The sequence below is a fragment of the Curcuma longa genome, chromosome 11 (genome assembly GCF_044706935.1).
Source record: "Curcuma longa cultivar G26 ecotype Majalengka, Jawa Barat chromosome 11, ITB_CL_G26_1.1, whole genome shotgun sequence".
Lineage (NCBI taxonomy): Eukaryota > Viridiplantae > Streptophyta > Magnoliopsida > Zingiberales > Zingiberaceae > Curcuma > Curcuma longa.
This window is the reverse complement of record NC_133871.1, coordinates 16,755,628-16,771,857: the sequence shown is the minus strand read 5'-3', so window position 1 is coordinate 16,771,857 and position 16,230 is coordinate 16,755,628. Positions and strand designations below refer to the sequence as shown.

The 16,230-nt window shown below is 37.2% G+C and overlaps 3 protein-coding genes across 5 annotated transcripts; 1 reads left to right on the top strand and 2 right to left on the bottom strand.

Annotated features, from left to right (window-relative positions):
• Window positions 1-99: 99 nt before the first annotated feature.
• LOC141840169 (glutaredoxin-like) lies at window positions 100-5,494 on the bottom strand. Of its 2 annotated transcripts, XM_074728075.1 has the most exons (5): window positions 5,377-5,494; window positions 3,845-3,933; window positions 628-726; window positions 303-420; window positions 100-207 (listed from the first exon to the last, which is right to left on the bottom strand). In XM_074728075.1, exons 1-4 carry the CDS (start codon window positions 5,430-5,432, stop codon window positions 344-346), a joined length of 321 nt encoding a protein of 106 aa, XP_074584176.1. In that variant the 5' UTR covers window positions 5,433-5,494; the 3' UTR covers window positions 100-207; window positions 303-343. The 2 variants fall into 2 exon arrangements, with proteins under 2 accessions (XP_074584176.1, XP_074584175.1); XM_074728074.1 differs by having other exon boundaries at window positions 100-420.
• A 611-nt stretch (window positions 5,495-6,105) lies between these two features.
• LOC141838495 (malate dehydrogenase, glyoxysomal-like) lies at window positions 6,106-10,175 on the bottom strand. 2 transcript variants are annotated; one of them, XM_074725997.1, is made up of 9 exons: window positions 9,808-10,175; window positions 9,234-9,449; window positions 8,371-8,685; window positions 8,133-8,222; window positions 7,958-8,041; window positions 7,415-7,450; window positions 7,226-7,315; window positions 7,060-7,154; window positions 6,106-6,338 (listed from the first exon to the last, which is right to left on the bottom strand). In XM_074725997.1, exons 1-9 carry the CDS (start codon window positions 9,877-9,879, stop codon window positions 6,266-6,268), a joined length of 1,071 nt encoding a protein of 356 aa, XP_074582098.1. In that variant the 5' UTR covers window positions 9,880-10,175; the 3' UTR covers window positions 6,106-6,265. The 2 variants fall into 2 exon arrangements, with proteins under 2 accessions (XP_074582098.1, XP_074582099.1); XM_074725998.1 differs by having other exon boundaries at window positions 9,234-9,443.
• Window positions 10,176-10,380: 205 nt separating this feature from the next.
• On the top strand, window positions 10,381-14,731 carry LOC141838073 (syntaxin-32-like). Its single transcript, XM_074725465.1, has 6 exons — window positions 10,381-10,573; window positions 10,706-10,993; window positions 12,253-12,503; window positions 12,576-12,748; window positions 13,197-13,394; window positions 14,458-14,731. Exons 2-6 carry the CDS (start codon window positions 10,756-10,758, stop codon window positions 14,615-14,617), a joined length of 1,020 nt encoding a protein of 339 aa, XP_074581566.1. The 5' UTR covers window positions 10,381-10,573; window positions 10,706-10,755; the 3' UTR covers window positions 14,618-14,731.
• Window positions 14,732-16,230: the final 1,499 nt, after the last annotated feature.

Genomic DNA, 16,230 nt, shown 5'->3' with positions numbered 1-16,230 from the left:
CGAAGATAACTGACAGTCAGTTCTTCTATATGAATCAGATTAATTCAAGAGAGATACCTGTAGACTATGGTAAATCGGATATTATGACCTCATCAGGCATGACAATGGAGCTAGAACATTGCATAGAGCCAACATTATATCCGAGTATCAGACTCTAAAGCAGTCACCACACACTTGAAATACAAATCGAGTCATGTAACCATTTATATCAGGCATGACAATGGATATTATGACCTCATCAGGCATGACAATGGAGCATTAGAACATTGCATAGAGCCAAACTGGAAACCGAGTTATGTTATCTGGAAACGCATTTTATTTATTGCTATCATAATTTGACGGGCTACGCAGGAGCAGAAACTGCACCCGCTTCGACCAGCAACGGAACCAGCTTGCCTTCCTTGTGCTTCGCTACGCAAGCTGTACACAAATACAGGTCAAAAATTTTCTCTATGGCTAACAGTCCAAAATTTTAACTTATTTAAGTGTGATTAGATCGGGATAAATCAAAACATTGAACTAAGAGCAAATATTTATCATTATCCTAAACTTTTTAACTTCATAAGCCAATAAAACCGAATTTTAGTTTCGGAAAATAGGGCAAGATGAAAGAAATAAAGAACGTACTGTCACAACCACCGATATGTTTGCCACCAATGAACACATTGGGCACAGTCCTCTGTCCAGTCCATTCTGCCAGCGCTGCTTGTATTTCAGGTCCATCACCTAGTAGTCGTAGAAGGCAAGGAGGCCAGATTACAGGAATTAATTCCTTTCAAACTTATCAAATGTTAAAAAGAACAAGGGGGAAAAAACTAGACCTTGTTTATCATGTCAACTGAAGAAAGTAGCTGTTACTACACAAATGCCAATTACGTATTAGAGCAAAAAATGACCCTTTAAACCTTCTGGGCTAGTAACATTAGTAGTAATCATACCTATAAATACCAAATTGTTACCAATTCGGTATGTTCTTCGTATGTTCTTAACAGATCCTAGATGTTTCACTTTTATTTTTCATGCAAATACAAAACTTACAGGCTAATCTAGGGAGTTTATAGTTAATTGAGTTAAAACTCCGATGAATTAACCCCATCATGGCCGGTTCTAAACCCGGATAAAGAAAGGTTATGTTAGATTGGCAGCCAACATTAAACTAAAATAAATATTCAATAAATAGATCCATTAAATTATTATGTTAATGTTAAATTATTCCTCAGAAGGAACGCGTTGTAGTGTCAGATTAACGTCTGTGCTAATGCTATGTAATGATAAATATACAAGGGTTCGCATTGCAAGATCCGTAATGTATCGACAAGGATCATTACATCTTCATAAGAATTTAAATATAATGTTATATATATATGATTGGATAAGAATAAATATTATAGAAAAATTAATAATTTAAGATTTGGAACATGGAATATAGGAAACCTCACTGATAAAACAATGAAGGTAGTAGATACGACGATTAAGAGAAGAATAAGTATTTATGTGTATAAAAGACCAAATGGGTAAGTGAGAAGACAAAGATGATAGAGAACTCAAATTTTAAGTTATAGTACACAAGAAATAATAGGAGTGGGTATTATTGTAGATAGTTCGTTAAAAGATGAAGTTGTAAAAATAGTTAGAAAGGGGGATAAAATTATAGTTCTCAAGATAATAGTGGAGAAAAAAATTATAAACATAATTAGCATATATACACACCTCATGTAGGATTAGATGAAGATACTTCATCAATGGTCACATAACCTCTATGGTCAACAATCATGCTGATTCTGTCAATCAAAGTCAAAATGTGTAAAACACAACCCAAGGAGAATCAAGCCTAACCCAATTGAAATTCAAGTTAGATCGAATCGACACCACCTTTGTCTTGGCCTCAGATCTCGTCACCATCTCTATCTCGACTTTGGATCTCAACAACCTTGTATCTCAACCTCAGATCTCGTCACCATCTCTATCTTGGCTTCGGATCTTAGCAACCTTAGATCTCGACAATCTTATGTCTCAGCCTCAGATCTTAGCATTGAATCTTAGCAACCTTATATCTCAGCCTCGAACCTCGGTACCATCTCTGTCTCGCCCTCGAATCTCGACACCCTTATGTCTCAGCCTCAAACCTCAACACCATCTCTGCCTCGGCCTCGGATTTCAAAAACCTTATGTCTCGGCCCTGGACCTTAGCTCTATCTCTGCCTCGGGCTCAGATCTCGACACCACCTCTATGTTGGCCTCAGATACATCATCTCTGCACCATCTCTATCTCGACTTCGAATCTCAACAACCTCATGTCTCAACCTCAGATTTTGACCTTGAATCTCGACAACCTTATGTCTTGCCCTCAGATCCCAGCACCACCTATGTCTCGACCTCAGATGTCAACACCATTTCTATGTCGACTTTGAATCTCGGCTTTGGATCTTGACAATCTCATGTCTCAATCTCAGATCTCAGGCTCGAATTCGACAACCTTATGTCTCGACCTCGGACTTTGGCATCATCTCGGCCTCGGCCTCAGAACCAGCACCACCTCTTACTCGGCCTAGGATCTCAGCACCCTCACTGTCTCAGCTCCAATCGTCGACATTATCTATTCTCAAGGCTACTCAATATCGACTTCACTTGCTTATCCCTCTTTAGATCGGATCGACACCTTACGAACCCCATTAAGAACACATGAGGGCAATGATGAAGTGCCTCTCAACTAGTGGAAATGCCACCAACAGTTGCCGAATCTGATCCCCTACTAGCTCCATTAGAATGGAAATGATGAAGGGGAGGGTAATGTCCAACGTGGAGATGCTCTTCTGACAACTATATAAACCCTAGAGAAGGTATGTGCAAAGGGGGGATTTCTAAACTAACACACATTACTCTCTCTCTCTCTCTCTCACACACACACACACACACACATTTTCTTCTTCTTTTCCCTGCTCTACTTTTCATATCTCAAGCAACCCTAACTTGAACATCTGAGTAATCTGCCAGAACTTCCTGATAGTAATCTAACTCTCTATTAAAGTGTGTTTTAGGTCCTCATCTTCTTTACCAACGATCTCCAGAGAGCGCGTTGAATTGTTCATTGACTTGTGATTTGACCGTCCACGGTATTTGGCCAAAACAATATCAAATCAAGGTTTTGAAACTGCCTAGATGAAGTATTACAAAGCATTTCGCCAAATGAAATGATTTTAATAGGAGGTGATCTAAATGGACATATCGGAGTAAAAAATGAGGAATGTGAGATAGTGCAAGGGGTTATGGATTTGGAATAAGAAATGAAGAAGGGAAAACAATTAAGCCCTCACTATTTAAACGTCTTATAAGCTAGATGAGTGAGCCACGAATAAGTTGGGCTTAAACATTTTAAGTCAGTGGTTGAATGCCACAAGTTAATATATCAGTTCCCTCATCTAAGTGAGTAGTGGCAATAGGTATCAAAGCGGACCTAATTTGATACCACCACTGGATCTCACATATTGCCAACTAGGAATGATTTTATGTTATAATTTAGACTTTGGATTATGACAAGTTGATTTGTGATAATCGAATTGTCCTATATGATACATTGTGATACTATCAATTGAGTTTGAGCATTTTGCGCTAGTAATTGGAACAAACAAATTAATGTGTAAATTCTCTCATACAGGTGGATCATGACATGAAAGGTAGTCAAATTTATAACTTTGCATATAATAAAGGTGAACCACAACCTAACGAACAGTAGAAACAAGCTGGCATCCACTTGATCAGCGGCAAAAACTTTGTAAACATTCACAAAAGAGTATGTTAAAGTATAAGGTTTGCCAAACTCTATAGTTCAATTATATGTACTCACCCTCAACATTCAACTCAATTGCCTTGTATTTGGCACCCAACTGATCAAGCAATTGCTTCACCCTTACACAGAATGGACAGGACGTCTTGCTGCAAACATTGGAGGCCAAGATAAATGATAAGAGAAGCCAAAATCAGTTAACAACAAGAAATTACAAAGAAAAAAAATGAAACAGAAAACTAGATTAAAGCAACAAGAAACAGATGAAAACCTAGTATAACAAAGGTACAAGGACAAAAGGCATCAGACAGACTACCATTACCAAATTTCCAATGAGTAGGAATTAAAAAAGAATGTCATGCAAAAATGTTATCTTTCAGGTCCCACAGGAGTTATTCATGAGGTCATATGTGATAATCATTTCTTCAATTCATTTTTCTTTCAGACTACCACCAATCAGAAAGCACAACAATTGTTACGCAAGAGGCAAACTGATCAAAAGACTCCGCGCAAAAGAGTGAATTAAAAAAGAATGGCAAGCAAAAATGATAGCTATCTTCCTAGTCGCAATAGTATAGGGGTTATTCATGAAATCAAATTTAAGTATGGGTCATCTGTTATTATCACTTCAATTCAGCACTTGTCATTCCAACCAAGAAAAGTGTCATCAATTAGAAAGCACAACAAATTGTTAAGACCCAAACTGATCAAAAGATTTGGTCAAAAGCAATGAATTAGAAAAGAATGACAAGCAAAAAATGACACTTTTCTAGTCACACTAGTATAGGAGTTGTTCATGAGATCAGATTTAAGCGTGTGTCATCTGAGATGATCATTTCTTCAACTCATCATTTTTCATTCCAAACAACAAAAGTGCCATCAACCAGAAAGACAGAAAAGTGTTCCTCGAGATTAACTAATCAAAAGACAAAGTAAAGCAATGAATTAGAAAAGGATGACATGTAAAAATGATATCTTCCTAGTAACACCAAATAGGCGTTATTCATGAATTGGACCTGTGTGGGTATCTGTGTCAAACATTTCTTCAATTCATTATTTCTCATTCCAATCAACAAAGGTGCCATCAACCAGAAAGCACAGAAAATTGTTCCTCAAGACCCAAACTGATCAAAAGACAAGATCAAAGCAGTGAATTAGAAAAGAATGGCATGCATAAATGATATCCTTCTACCCCAGTAACATAGAAGTTATTAATAAGATCAAACTTAAGTGTAGGACCTCTGTCACGATCAACTTTTCGGTTCATCATTTCCATTCCAATCAACAAGAATGTCATCGATCAGAATTTTTTCCTCAAGACTTAAACTGATCAAAAGACGTAGAGGCAATAAATTTTACTGTACCATAACGATTCTAGCACGTCCATTTTACAGATCGAGAGAAAAATCAACCAAAAAAGATACATGATCGAACGAAAGGGACCAAAAAGAGTACTGAAATAAAGAATATTCCTGGAGTTTGTGGTCCATTTTAAACCATCAGAAAAGAAACACGCTTGAAACCTAATTTTACAATTGCCGATCTTCACGATCAAACAAAAGGAGCGGAAGATGAATCGGGGTCAATCTCACCTGAAGACGACGACGGGGTTTGCAGCAACAATCTCCTTCGCCTTGTCGAGCGCCATCAATGTGCCAGTCAAGTCCCGCCTTCTCGCCCTTTCTCCAGTGAGCCGTAAGCGGTGTAGCAACCCACATCGAATATATATCTAGCGGTGAAAAGGAAGTCACCGCCTCCACCTGTTTGCTTGCAGAGCACGTCATATTATTTAATACATTTAATCAATTGTTAAATTTCATTTTTTATATTTATTCAAAATAAATTTAGTTCATTTCATTAATCCTTAAACTTCACACAAATTTTTTGTTTTTTAATGAATTTAATTATACACAAATTTAATTTATAAGATTTAGAAATTATATTTTATATTGTATATTACATTTTATGAAATGTTAAAAGATATATCCCTTTGTTAGTACATTTTTCAAATAATATTATTATTTTATTTAATTCTACAACAAATATATATCCTTAAAGAACAAATCGAATGAGTTCAAAAGAGCACAACACAAGTAAGACAAATTAAATGAGATTTAAGTTAATTTACACATACAAACGAGACAAACAAACCATTAGTTTGTCTCATTCTTCACTTACTAAACATGTTCATGTAGAAGAATGGCTCATTCTTTAGCTCATTAGGGATAGGAGATGGTGCAAGAGATCATCTTAAATTCTATACAAACATAATTGAAGACCAAACTCAAAAACACCCATCCGATCGAAGTAGAATAAGGTAATAAGGAAACGAAAATACTTCCTCGACAAGTTGCACCATATACCGAAACATAGATCGTATATATATTCGCGATCATTCGTCAACAACACTCGACACTTGAGCATTTTATACAAGCAACTGAAGCGGGAGATATTAACTTTACTGAATACTTTCTCAAGATTTCACTTCCTAATGAAAGAAACTCCCTTCTCGATGCTCCCTGCCAACTCTTTTTTCGCCTTCTCCAAGCCAACCCTGTGTAAATATCAACTCAAAGCTTCAGGTATCGCATGCTAACCCATCACAATAGTCACAAACAAAGATAAACAAACTATTTGCAGCTTGCACATTCATCAAACTAATCCTCATAATTGTTCTGTAATATTAATGTCCATGTTAGTTTGCGTTACTCGTAAAGAAACTAGGAAGAGTTCAAAGGCTGTGGAGGGAATTTCAGCAATAAATAACACAAACCAAGTGGCCTATTTGTTTAAAACTCAAAGGACAAAAGAAGGGTCCATGGATTTTAAAACTTCATATCCAAAGTAGAGGACACACAACTACAACTTAATCACTTTGTTGCTGTTATGGGCAAAATCACAACTCAGGCTCAAACCTAGCGCAGACAAGTCCAAGGAATTTGACTCGAGGAAGTGTGGCGTGATTGGATTTGCTTGAGGTGAATAGAGTCGGAGCCTACTTAGCCTGAACTAGTAAAAATTTCAACTGAAGCTTGGGTGGCCCAGTAAAATCAAATACAACTTGCTCAAAGTGGAATAGGTGGGGCATGGTTGATAGCTAGGTTAAGGTGGGGCTTTGGTGTCGGCTAAGGTGGGGCTCGTATTGTGGAAGTGAGAGTTAAACTTATAATGAGCTTCTTGGCATACTTGCTAACTTCTATAATTCCAAAATCTCGCTTTCACCAAATTAGTAAGATAAATCATAAACAAACAACATCAAAACGAGGCTTGCAAACCTTTCATATTCATTGAGTGGCCCAATAGGGAAAATTTCTTCTGCTCCACCTCTGCCTAATCGTACTTTTGTTGCGAAAAATGGGAGTTCTGTCACCTGCAGCATTTTTCCCCCACTCATCAAAGAGTCTAAAACAATAACAATGAATACATAGTATATAATTCTACCTGTGAGGCAACAAATGCACATTCCACAATGCCCGCATCACCTTTCAAACCCCTCAGACAGGAATTTGCAAATTTAGCAGCAGCATATGCCTGCAATTTATCACATGTTCTTCTGGGGTTAAGATTTAGAAGTATAAAAAAGCAAGTAGTGGTGTGAAAAGAATGATAAATAACAAAAACTAGACAAACCATGGAAAGTGTTGCAGAACCAGTCCCTGCTTTGGCCTGACATCGAGGATCAAACAATAAGTTGAATATTACATAGATGAGCAAGAATTGTCTATATCTTTGACATTGCCAAGAATCTATTTAATTACAATAGATCACTGAATCTCTTGTGATTTTGGTAGTAAATTTATTGGATCTTGAAATATAGTGATAATGCTCATAACATAAGGAAAAGAAGAAAAAGCATACCACCCTAATAATTAAAGAGTTGATACATGATAAACTCTGAATAAAATGAGAAGTCTGAACCATTTATGACATGCTGATATCAACTATGTCAAACTGATTAGATGAAGTTTACTATGCAGCTACTATAACTTCGAATTATTACCCCTCACGCAAATCCAAGATTAATGGATTAGACCACATATTCTATATCAAAACTTCATCACTTGAATAGACATTTAACAACATAAACATTTAAAAAGAACAGCCAATGGGAACCTCGAAAGTTCAAGGAACCCATATAGAAATATACTCAGGAACTAGAGTAATTCCTTTTACCTCAACTACTTCAGTTCCACCATTCTGAATTCGGTTAGTGAGGTAATCAATCTCTTCTGAGGTGAAAGAGGATGCAGGTTTAACCTAAATAAACCAATAGCATGAAAGAGTGTGAATTTTGGACTGTAATGATCTCAGAATGATTCAATGAACCAAAAAGTAGAGGCTATCTCACTTGCGACAGAAGAGGTAATATAGTAATGCCTGAGTGACCCCCAATAACAGGTACATCGACCTCCCTTGGATCAATGCCTAAAACTTCAGCCTGTAAGTACACCAGGCATAAGGAAACTATTCAATAGAAAGATAATAATAGGAATTAAGAAATTGTAATACAAGAAAAAAAATTATATTCTTTGTTATTTCTAGAATTAATAGAAAACAAATACTGCAAAGGACAATATGGAGCATACCACAAAAGTATTAGCTCTCACAACATCAAGGGTTGTCACTCCCAATAATCGCTTTGGATCATATGTCCCAGCTTTCTTGAAAACCTCTGCTGCAATAGGAACAGTAGAATTCACTGGATTGCTGATCAAATTTACGATTGCATTAGGACAACATTTAGCAACGCCTTCACAAAGTGTCCTAACAATTCCAGCATTGATTTTGAATAGATCATCCCTAGTCATTCCTGGCTTTCTGGGTACACCAGCTGGAATTATTACAATATCCATTCCGGTGAGTGCATTCTCCAATTGAGGTGCACCTAAGAATCCCCGCACCTGCATCAATACAGTATGAACTCAGGAATTTAACTACATTGTTACAGCAACCAATAGAATTAAGATGTTCTCATGCTAGTTGACAAAGTTTATGATTAAGTTTGCATGGAAAGGTAGACTTCTTATGCAGTAAACTAATACAATTAATATATTTCACACTTCAACCATACTGATTATAAAGAATGTGAAGAATTATATTTTACAAAGCTAATAGAAATCTTCATTTACTTATTTTAACACAATGAATTTACGTTCACAACTAGGGTCCAATTACTAAGGTGGAAAAATACAAGGGAGAGGAGGAAATGGATCATGAAATTACATATCTAGTTCCATCATTTATGTACATCTTTTTGTCAATTTCCCTCCTCACACTCATATCTTCCATCTAAGTAATCGACCCCCAGAGTTCCAGCAGGAATATAATGAACAGTATAGAATTTCTGTAAGACTTTGATATTGCAACAAACTCACTAACACATTAACATAGCATCTCACAAGACAACCATTTCTGTCGATGGCCAAGCAAAGAAAGAGAAGAAATTTACCACAGCACCCGTATCCATGTGACTAACATCAGCTGTGACACCAGGTGAATTCACAACATCATAAAGGTGGAGAACAGACACCAGGGGGTTCATTTTCATCAGCAATGAAAGGGACTGTCCAATTCCTCCTGCAGCACCTAATATTGCTACTTTGAATCCTGGCGCTCCTCCTTTTGCCCGACAGTTCTCTAGTCTCAATGGTGGAATTCCCTGCATCTTTTAGCAAGGAAAATAACATTAAGTAAGATTTAGACAACTCTACTGAACTCCGTAATTGAAGTTACAAACTTCTATTACACACAATAAATCGAGAGACCAGCATGACGTTCAACTGTCATAACTGCACAACCCAAAACCATGAACTGAAGAGTCAATCGAAACCATAGAGATAAATCGAATCAAATCAGACTCCAACCATTGCAATAGCTAAGCAGAAAGTTGATGCTACTTATTTTTTTGCCGAACTATGCAAAAAAAAAAACACTTTTTTCCCCTCAATCGCTCAGATTTGCCTCTCCTACTGCAAGCTAATCTTGGAAAAGACAAACGCAGAGATTTATCCTTAGAAGAGGACCTGGAGGCCGGGTGGGTGGAGGTGCGCAGAGAGCGCGGCGATTCGTCGACTCGCCTCAGCGCTTTGCTGCATATTCTCTCCTGCGGGGATTCTCGTGAGAGGGGCGGTAAAAGCGATCGCGTTAGGTTGAAACCCTGTATCCTACTTGAATGAGGTCGAACCGGATAAAGGGAAAGGGAAGCAGGCCAAGAAGATGGCGATGCTCGTGGTCAGTAGGGCGGAAGGATACGTTTGTGGAGATCAAACGCCCTAATTCCTCATCCTGTTGCTGTGGACGCGATTGTTTACTCGCATCCAAAGGGCTTCGCTCGTTGCTTCGCCTTCAACACGCCGTTTCTTATTCCGCAGGTCCGTAGCAAAGACGTTTGACGTTATGCCGCAGTGAAGGATAAAGCGAGACCAAATTTATCATATTATTGTTCAATTAAATGAATTAAAATTTGTTTTTCATTGTGGCTTATTGGGCTTGAAGACTGCGTACTTTCCGGCCCATTAAGGCCCGGTGAACTCGAAGCGTTTCTTCTTTATCTCCGAAACAAAGCACGTTACGGGTATCCTCGGTTACCCGTCGACGGCGGCAACCGATCCCTCGCCGGCGTACCCTCCTCGATTACCTTTCGTGCGCAAGGCGCGATTCGCGTCTCGTTATCCTGGCGGCTATAATATTTCCATTTAATTTCGTCGATCGCAGAATCCTCGCCGCGATCGATCCTATTGGATCTTCAACTCCTCGAATGAGACGCGGCAACAGTTCGCGATTATAGGGGTTATTATCTGATCTAAATTTCTTAATTTTCGATTCCCGACATGATTCGAGTCGTAAAAATCTTATTTTGGCTGATTTTTTCAGATCTGACAAGTGTATCTGGTTTTGACTTATGGTTATCAATTTATGCAGATTAATAAGTCGAAAACCCTCAGAGCAGATTTGGTGCTGCAGAGCTCGAGATGAGTTCGCGAGCCGGACAAGCGACTTATCGGGACCGAACTCTGGAATTCGTCAAGGCTGTCGAGAGTTTGAAGAAGACAGTTTCAACCGCACCAGAAGTACCAAGCGGTAGTGATGCATTGAGCTTGGATGGTTCCAAAGCGGTTGTCTTGAAGCAGTCGGAGTTCAACAAGAAAGCTTCCAAAATTGGGCTGGGAATTCATCAGACATCGCAGAAGCTTGCTAAGCTCGCAAAATGTGAGTGCATATCATAATTCTTTGAATTGCATTGCTTAATAGGTTTGTGTTGAATTTTACAAGAGATTGTTTCCGTCTGGCACTAATGCATGTTGAATTGAACTGTTTGGGTGCGACTGGCATAACAATTGGGCTACCACAATGGTGTAGAAATTTCATAGCAGTTAATAATATCCAAAATCTCAAGTATTGTTTGTTCCTTCAGAAATGAAGTCTTTATTGGTGTATCATGGTCAAAGTAAGATGTCATGTAACATCCCAAGGAAGGCTGAAAGCTACTGTTTCCTTGGAATGAACCAATACAATAGTTGTTCATGATGGTCGGTAGACATTATTAATCATTATGTTAACTATTGCTATCAATTCACATGTATCTCCTTGCGAGTAGAAGCATAAACATGAGCTAAAGATGCCCTGAATTTTTATTAATGTGATAAAACATATGGCTTTCTTGCCTTAGAACTAGCACAAATCAAAGAATAACAATCATTTTCTCTGATACAATTGAGAAACAGAGGTTTAAATTATAGGTCTCTTTTATATGAACCAAATTAGGTTTCTTTTAAGTCCATTTATGTTTGAATAGTGTCATTATGATTGTTAGATTGCAAAACCATGAAGATTGGCTATTTGCATAACTTTTTTCAGTCATTTATTTTCTTTGTAAAGTATGTAAATTAGGGTGTGTCGTGAATCATGATGAAATTAAATGATGGTGAACAGACAATAAGTTGACAATTTTTGGTTTTAACATCATTGTGAGTTAAGCCACCTTCTAGCAGCGCACAATGAGATTTGCAGACTTCAAATCAAGAACTATGCTCATTGAATTGCAAGATCATGAAAACAATGGATTTTTTCATAGCATGTATTTCCTTTTGCTAGATTTGTGAATTAGGGCATACAGCGATCAAATTTCAAAAACATAGTAATAAATTAACACAATGATGTTGGTTTCAGTGACATTGGAGCTGTAGCTAACCGTCAGTTTGCAAATTTGATATATAGTAGGATTTGCACAGTTTAAATGAGGAAATTTTCTTGAATGATTGAAGAGTTGCTGGGTGTGACCCTCATGACAGATGTTATTGATCTCAGTTTTACATGGAACATGTATTGAATGGGTTACTCTGTGACTGATAGGATGCATTATTTTTACTGTTGGTCTTTTAGGCCCAATGTCCATTGATTGTTTTATGAATTCTAGATACATTGTTCAAGGGCTCAAATATTCATGTGCCAAGACACTTTGTTTGCAGTGGCAAAAAGAACATCAGTATTTGATGACCCTGGTATTGAGATTCAAGAACTTACAGCAGTCATCAAACAGGACATTACTGGTTTAAATTCTGCAGTTGTAGATCTGCAACTCCTCTGTAACTCACAAAATGAAAATGGGAATATGTCCAGAGATACTTCTAGTCACTCAACCACTGTGGTTGATAATTTAAAGAATCGTTTGATGAATGCAACAAAGGAGTTTAAAGAAGTTCTAACAATGCGTACAGAGGTGCATGTGGTACTTTTTTAAGTCCTGAAAAATTCTAGAAACCATTAACTAGGACTTTAATTATGATTACAGAACTTCAAGGTTCATGAAAACAGAAGACAGTTGTTTTCCTCATCAGCCTCAAAGGATTCAAGCAATCCGTTCCTTCGACAACGCCCCTTGGCTTCCAAGGGACATCATGACTCTTCCACTCCTCCAGCACCATGGGAAAGTGACACAAGTAATTCTTCTTCCTTGTTTCTTAGGTAATTTGCTGAAACACACATATCTTCTTACATTTTCATGTTTGGATTTAAATTAATATTTTTGCATGTTTCACATTCCATTGTCATGTTGGTGTATGTTCATCATTTGATAACTACAATCATCATCATGAAGTTGTGTATGTTCCATCACCATTTGAGGAATATGCTTGCAAAATTAGTGTCACTAGGTTCTGATCTAGTTCTTTTACCAAGGCTTTGCTAAAAGTGAACCTTTTCCGTTTTATGTTTCTCCTCACCAATTGCCAAAGTTCATCATTGGATATTTCACCACCTAGAATGGATTACATTTCTGGTTATTCCTTAACTATTCCACATGCCTAAACTAATTGTAGTCAATGGAATATTTCTCTGTGATCACCACTGTTAGTGAATTCTGATACTCATTTTTGTTGCTGCTGTGAAAATTTTGATACTTCTTGATTAACAGGCGGACAAGTGCAGATCCTTCCTCATCAACTCAACCTTTGTTACAACAGCAGCAGCAACAAACGGCTGCATTGCAGGACAGCTACATGAACAGCAGATCAGAAGCACTTCATGGTGTTGAATCAACAATTCACGAACTGAGCAATATTTTTACGCAACTTGCTACAATGGTCTCGCAACAGGGAGAGCTTGCACTCAGGTTCCTCTTCTTAATGTCTTGAGTGTTTTTTTGTTTATATTCTTAGTTGAACTTGATTCTCTGGCATTTGTTAAAGGATAATCTGCTAGAAATTTTATGCATGTTTTGCCTTCGATCAAGGATTGAAGTGATCCATATTCCTTGGTTTAATAGAAGTTGATGGTGCATTTGGTTCATGGAATATAATAAACAAGGAACGGAATAGGAATAAGGATTGCATAGTTAGATTCATGGAATGAAATAAATATAAAATAAACAGTCTTATGTTTAGGTTATAGAAATGTTACAAGGAATAGATAAATAATAATCTTCATAATGATAAATTCTTTGTATGAGATATTCTATATGATTCCTCTAGTTTGCGTGATCTTCTTATTCCGTTGCGATAAAGACATTTAAGCCCAATTCGCCTAGTCTAATCAACACATTGGTCTACTCTCCCAGTCTAATTGGCCCATCAAGTCAAATTGACCCTCTAGCTCGATCAACCCTTTCACCTCACTTGATCCGCTTTGCTCGATAGGCTTGATCAATATGCCTGCTTGGTCTACTCAATAACCCATTGGTTTGCTCGGTCCAATTGCTTTGACTAGTCTGGTAGGCATGTCGGCCATCCACCCTAAATGGTCTATCAGTCTCAATCTGCTATGTCTGACCCAATTGATCCATCAGAATGATTACCATTATCAGCCTGCTCAATTCACTCAGCTAGCTCAACTTCTTCTTATTAAGGAGATATATTCTTTAAAGAATGGAATAGTTAAAGAATGACTTCCAAGAATAGATCAAAGAATTGCTATTCTTATGATTAGAGAACTACAATTCTTTGAAAATTAATATATTCAAATATAAACTTATTTTATGGACATACGCAGGGGATAGAATAGCTATCTAATAACCAAATTGATTTAATACTTTGTCAACAATTCTTGAACTTTGAAAAAGATTTTTAAATTTATGCTCAAACATTTCCATTTTGCGATAAAGCATATGGCTTGATACTATCTCCTTGCTAGGCATCTGATTTTTCAGTTCATTAACTAGTTGCTATTGACAATGGAAGGATTGATGAAAACATGGATGACACATTGGCTAATGTGGAAGGAGCTCAAAGTCAACTTCTCAAGTACCTCACCAGTATATCTTCCAACAGATGGCTGATGATCAAGATATTCTTTGTGCTTATGGTCTTCCTCATGATCTTCCTGTTTTTTGTTGCATAGGTTCCTTTAGAACCATATTTGGTGTTATATTTTTCTCAGTGATCTTGTTTTTTTCACTGGGTTATTGGCTAATTGCTGTATAATCCTGTGTGTTAACAGCTAAAACTTCAAAAATTACAAATACCAAAATAAAAATAATGCTATGGTCTTACTTGAACAAGATATATTTTATAGTCGTACAACTGTATCCTCTAGTGTCAAAGATAGGAATAATCCTTTAATATTATTAGAAGTGTTCAGAAAATCTTATGTTCACAAAGTCGAATATAAATGAATGCTTATTAGTTTAACATGGAATATGCTGAATTGTTGGATTCGAATTGGAAGTGTTAATTTATCTCCTTTGTTCTGTCCAAGTGCAAAATTTATCTAAGGTTTATATGTTTATGCATGCCAAAAGAACAAGTTGATCACGTTAAGTCTTGAGAAGAAAAATTGGAACATTGTTTTATTGTTTTTATTTCTTATTTGAAAAGTCTTTGTGCTAATCTCATACAGAAATTGTAAAATAATGTCTACCAGTGAGATTATGAGATAATCTCTTTGATGCACACCTTGAAGGTTAAAAGGGAACTTGATTACTACTCCAGATACTCCACTGAAGATTTATTTTTGCTCGGCCAAGGTATGTTTCTAACTCCATACCATGCCACATTGAAGCCGAACTCATTCTATTAGTTGCTTGAGGGGTAAAATACTTATCTAATATATACACTGTGAACCATAACCTAATTCCCTTGTTCTTTCCACTTGCTCTCTCTGCTATTTCTTATGTTCATCCTGTAAATCTCAGTAAAGATCATGTGCTGCAAATTATTGTCTAAGCCATATTATGAATCTAAGAGCACATCAATTAGAATCTGCCAAAATTCCATGTGATAGGTTACCTTTTGATCTTTACAGCACAAGCAAAGAATACCTTGTTCTTGCAGCCTCCTGCCACAGCCTTTAATTGTTCCAATGGAATGAAACCATGAGCCAAAGAATATGTTTCATGTGGTTGCATGCCATGCCAAGGAGATTTGTATACAATGAAAATGTCAATTTGTTACTGAACAATAAAGCTTCTCTCCTGCCACATGCAATTGGAATTCCTCTTATGCAGCACTGGACAGTAAAAGACTTGTTCAGCTTTTGTTTGCTTTTTCAGAGGAAAAGGGGAAAAATGGGATTCTTCCAATCATGTAGACACTACATGTTACTCTTATTTTGATTAAGAGCTGAACTTTTCATGGCTTGGCTGGCACTCTTAGTGTTGCAACTTTTTCTCTTTTGTGAAGGAAATAGACTGACTGGCCGATTCGGCTTGCTAAATCAGGATTCGATCACCTAGTTGCAGCTTAACAAGCTGTTTGTGTCACACCCCATTCCACCCGCCGATCGGCATACATTCGGAAGGAGTTGAGACATTAAAACACTTGTGTTTTCTAGTTCTTCAAGCAGTGTGAGTAGGCAAAGAGAAGTGAAAAAAGATGAGCAAGGAAGACTCATCTGGAACAAGATCCAAGAGAATCTGTGCCTTTTGCTGTCATATTGGAGGAGGACCATATCAAAGGACCAATGGCTTTGTGTCTTCTATGTTGTACATCTGAAATTTTGAGTTTATTTATTTC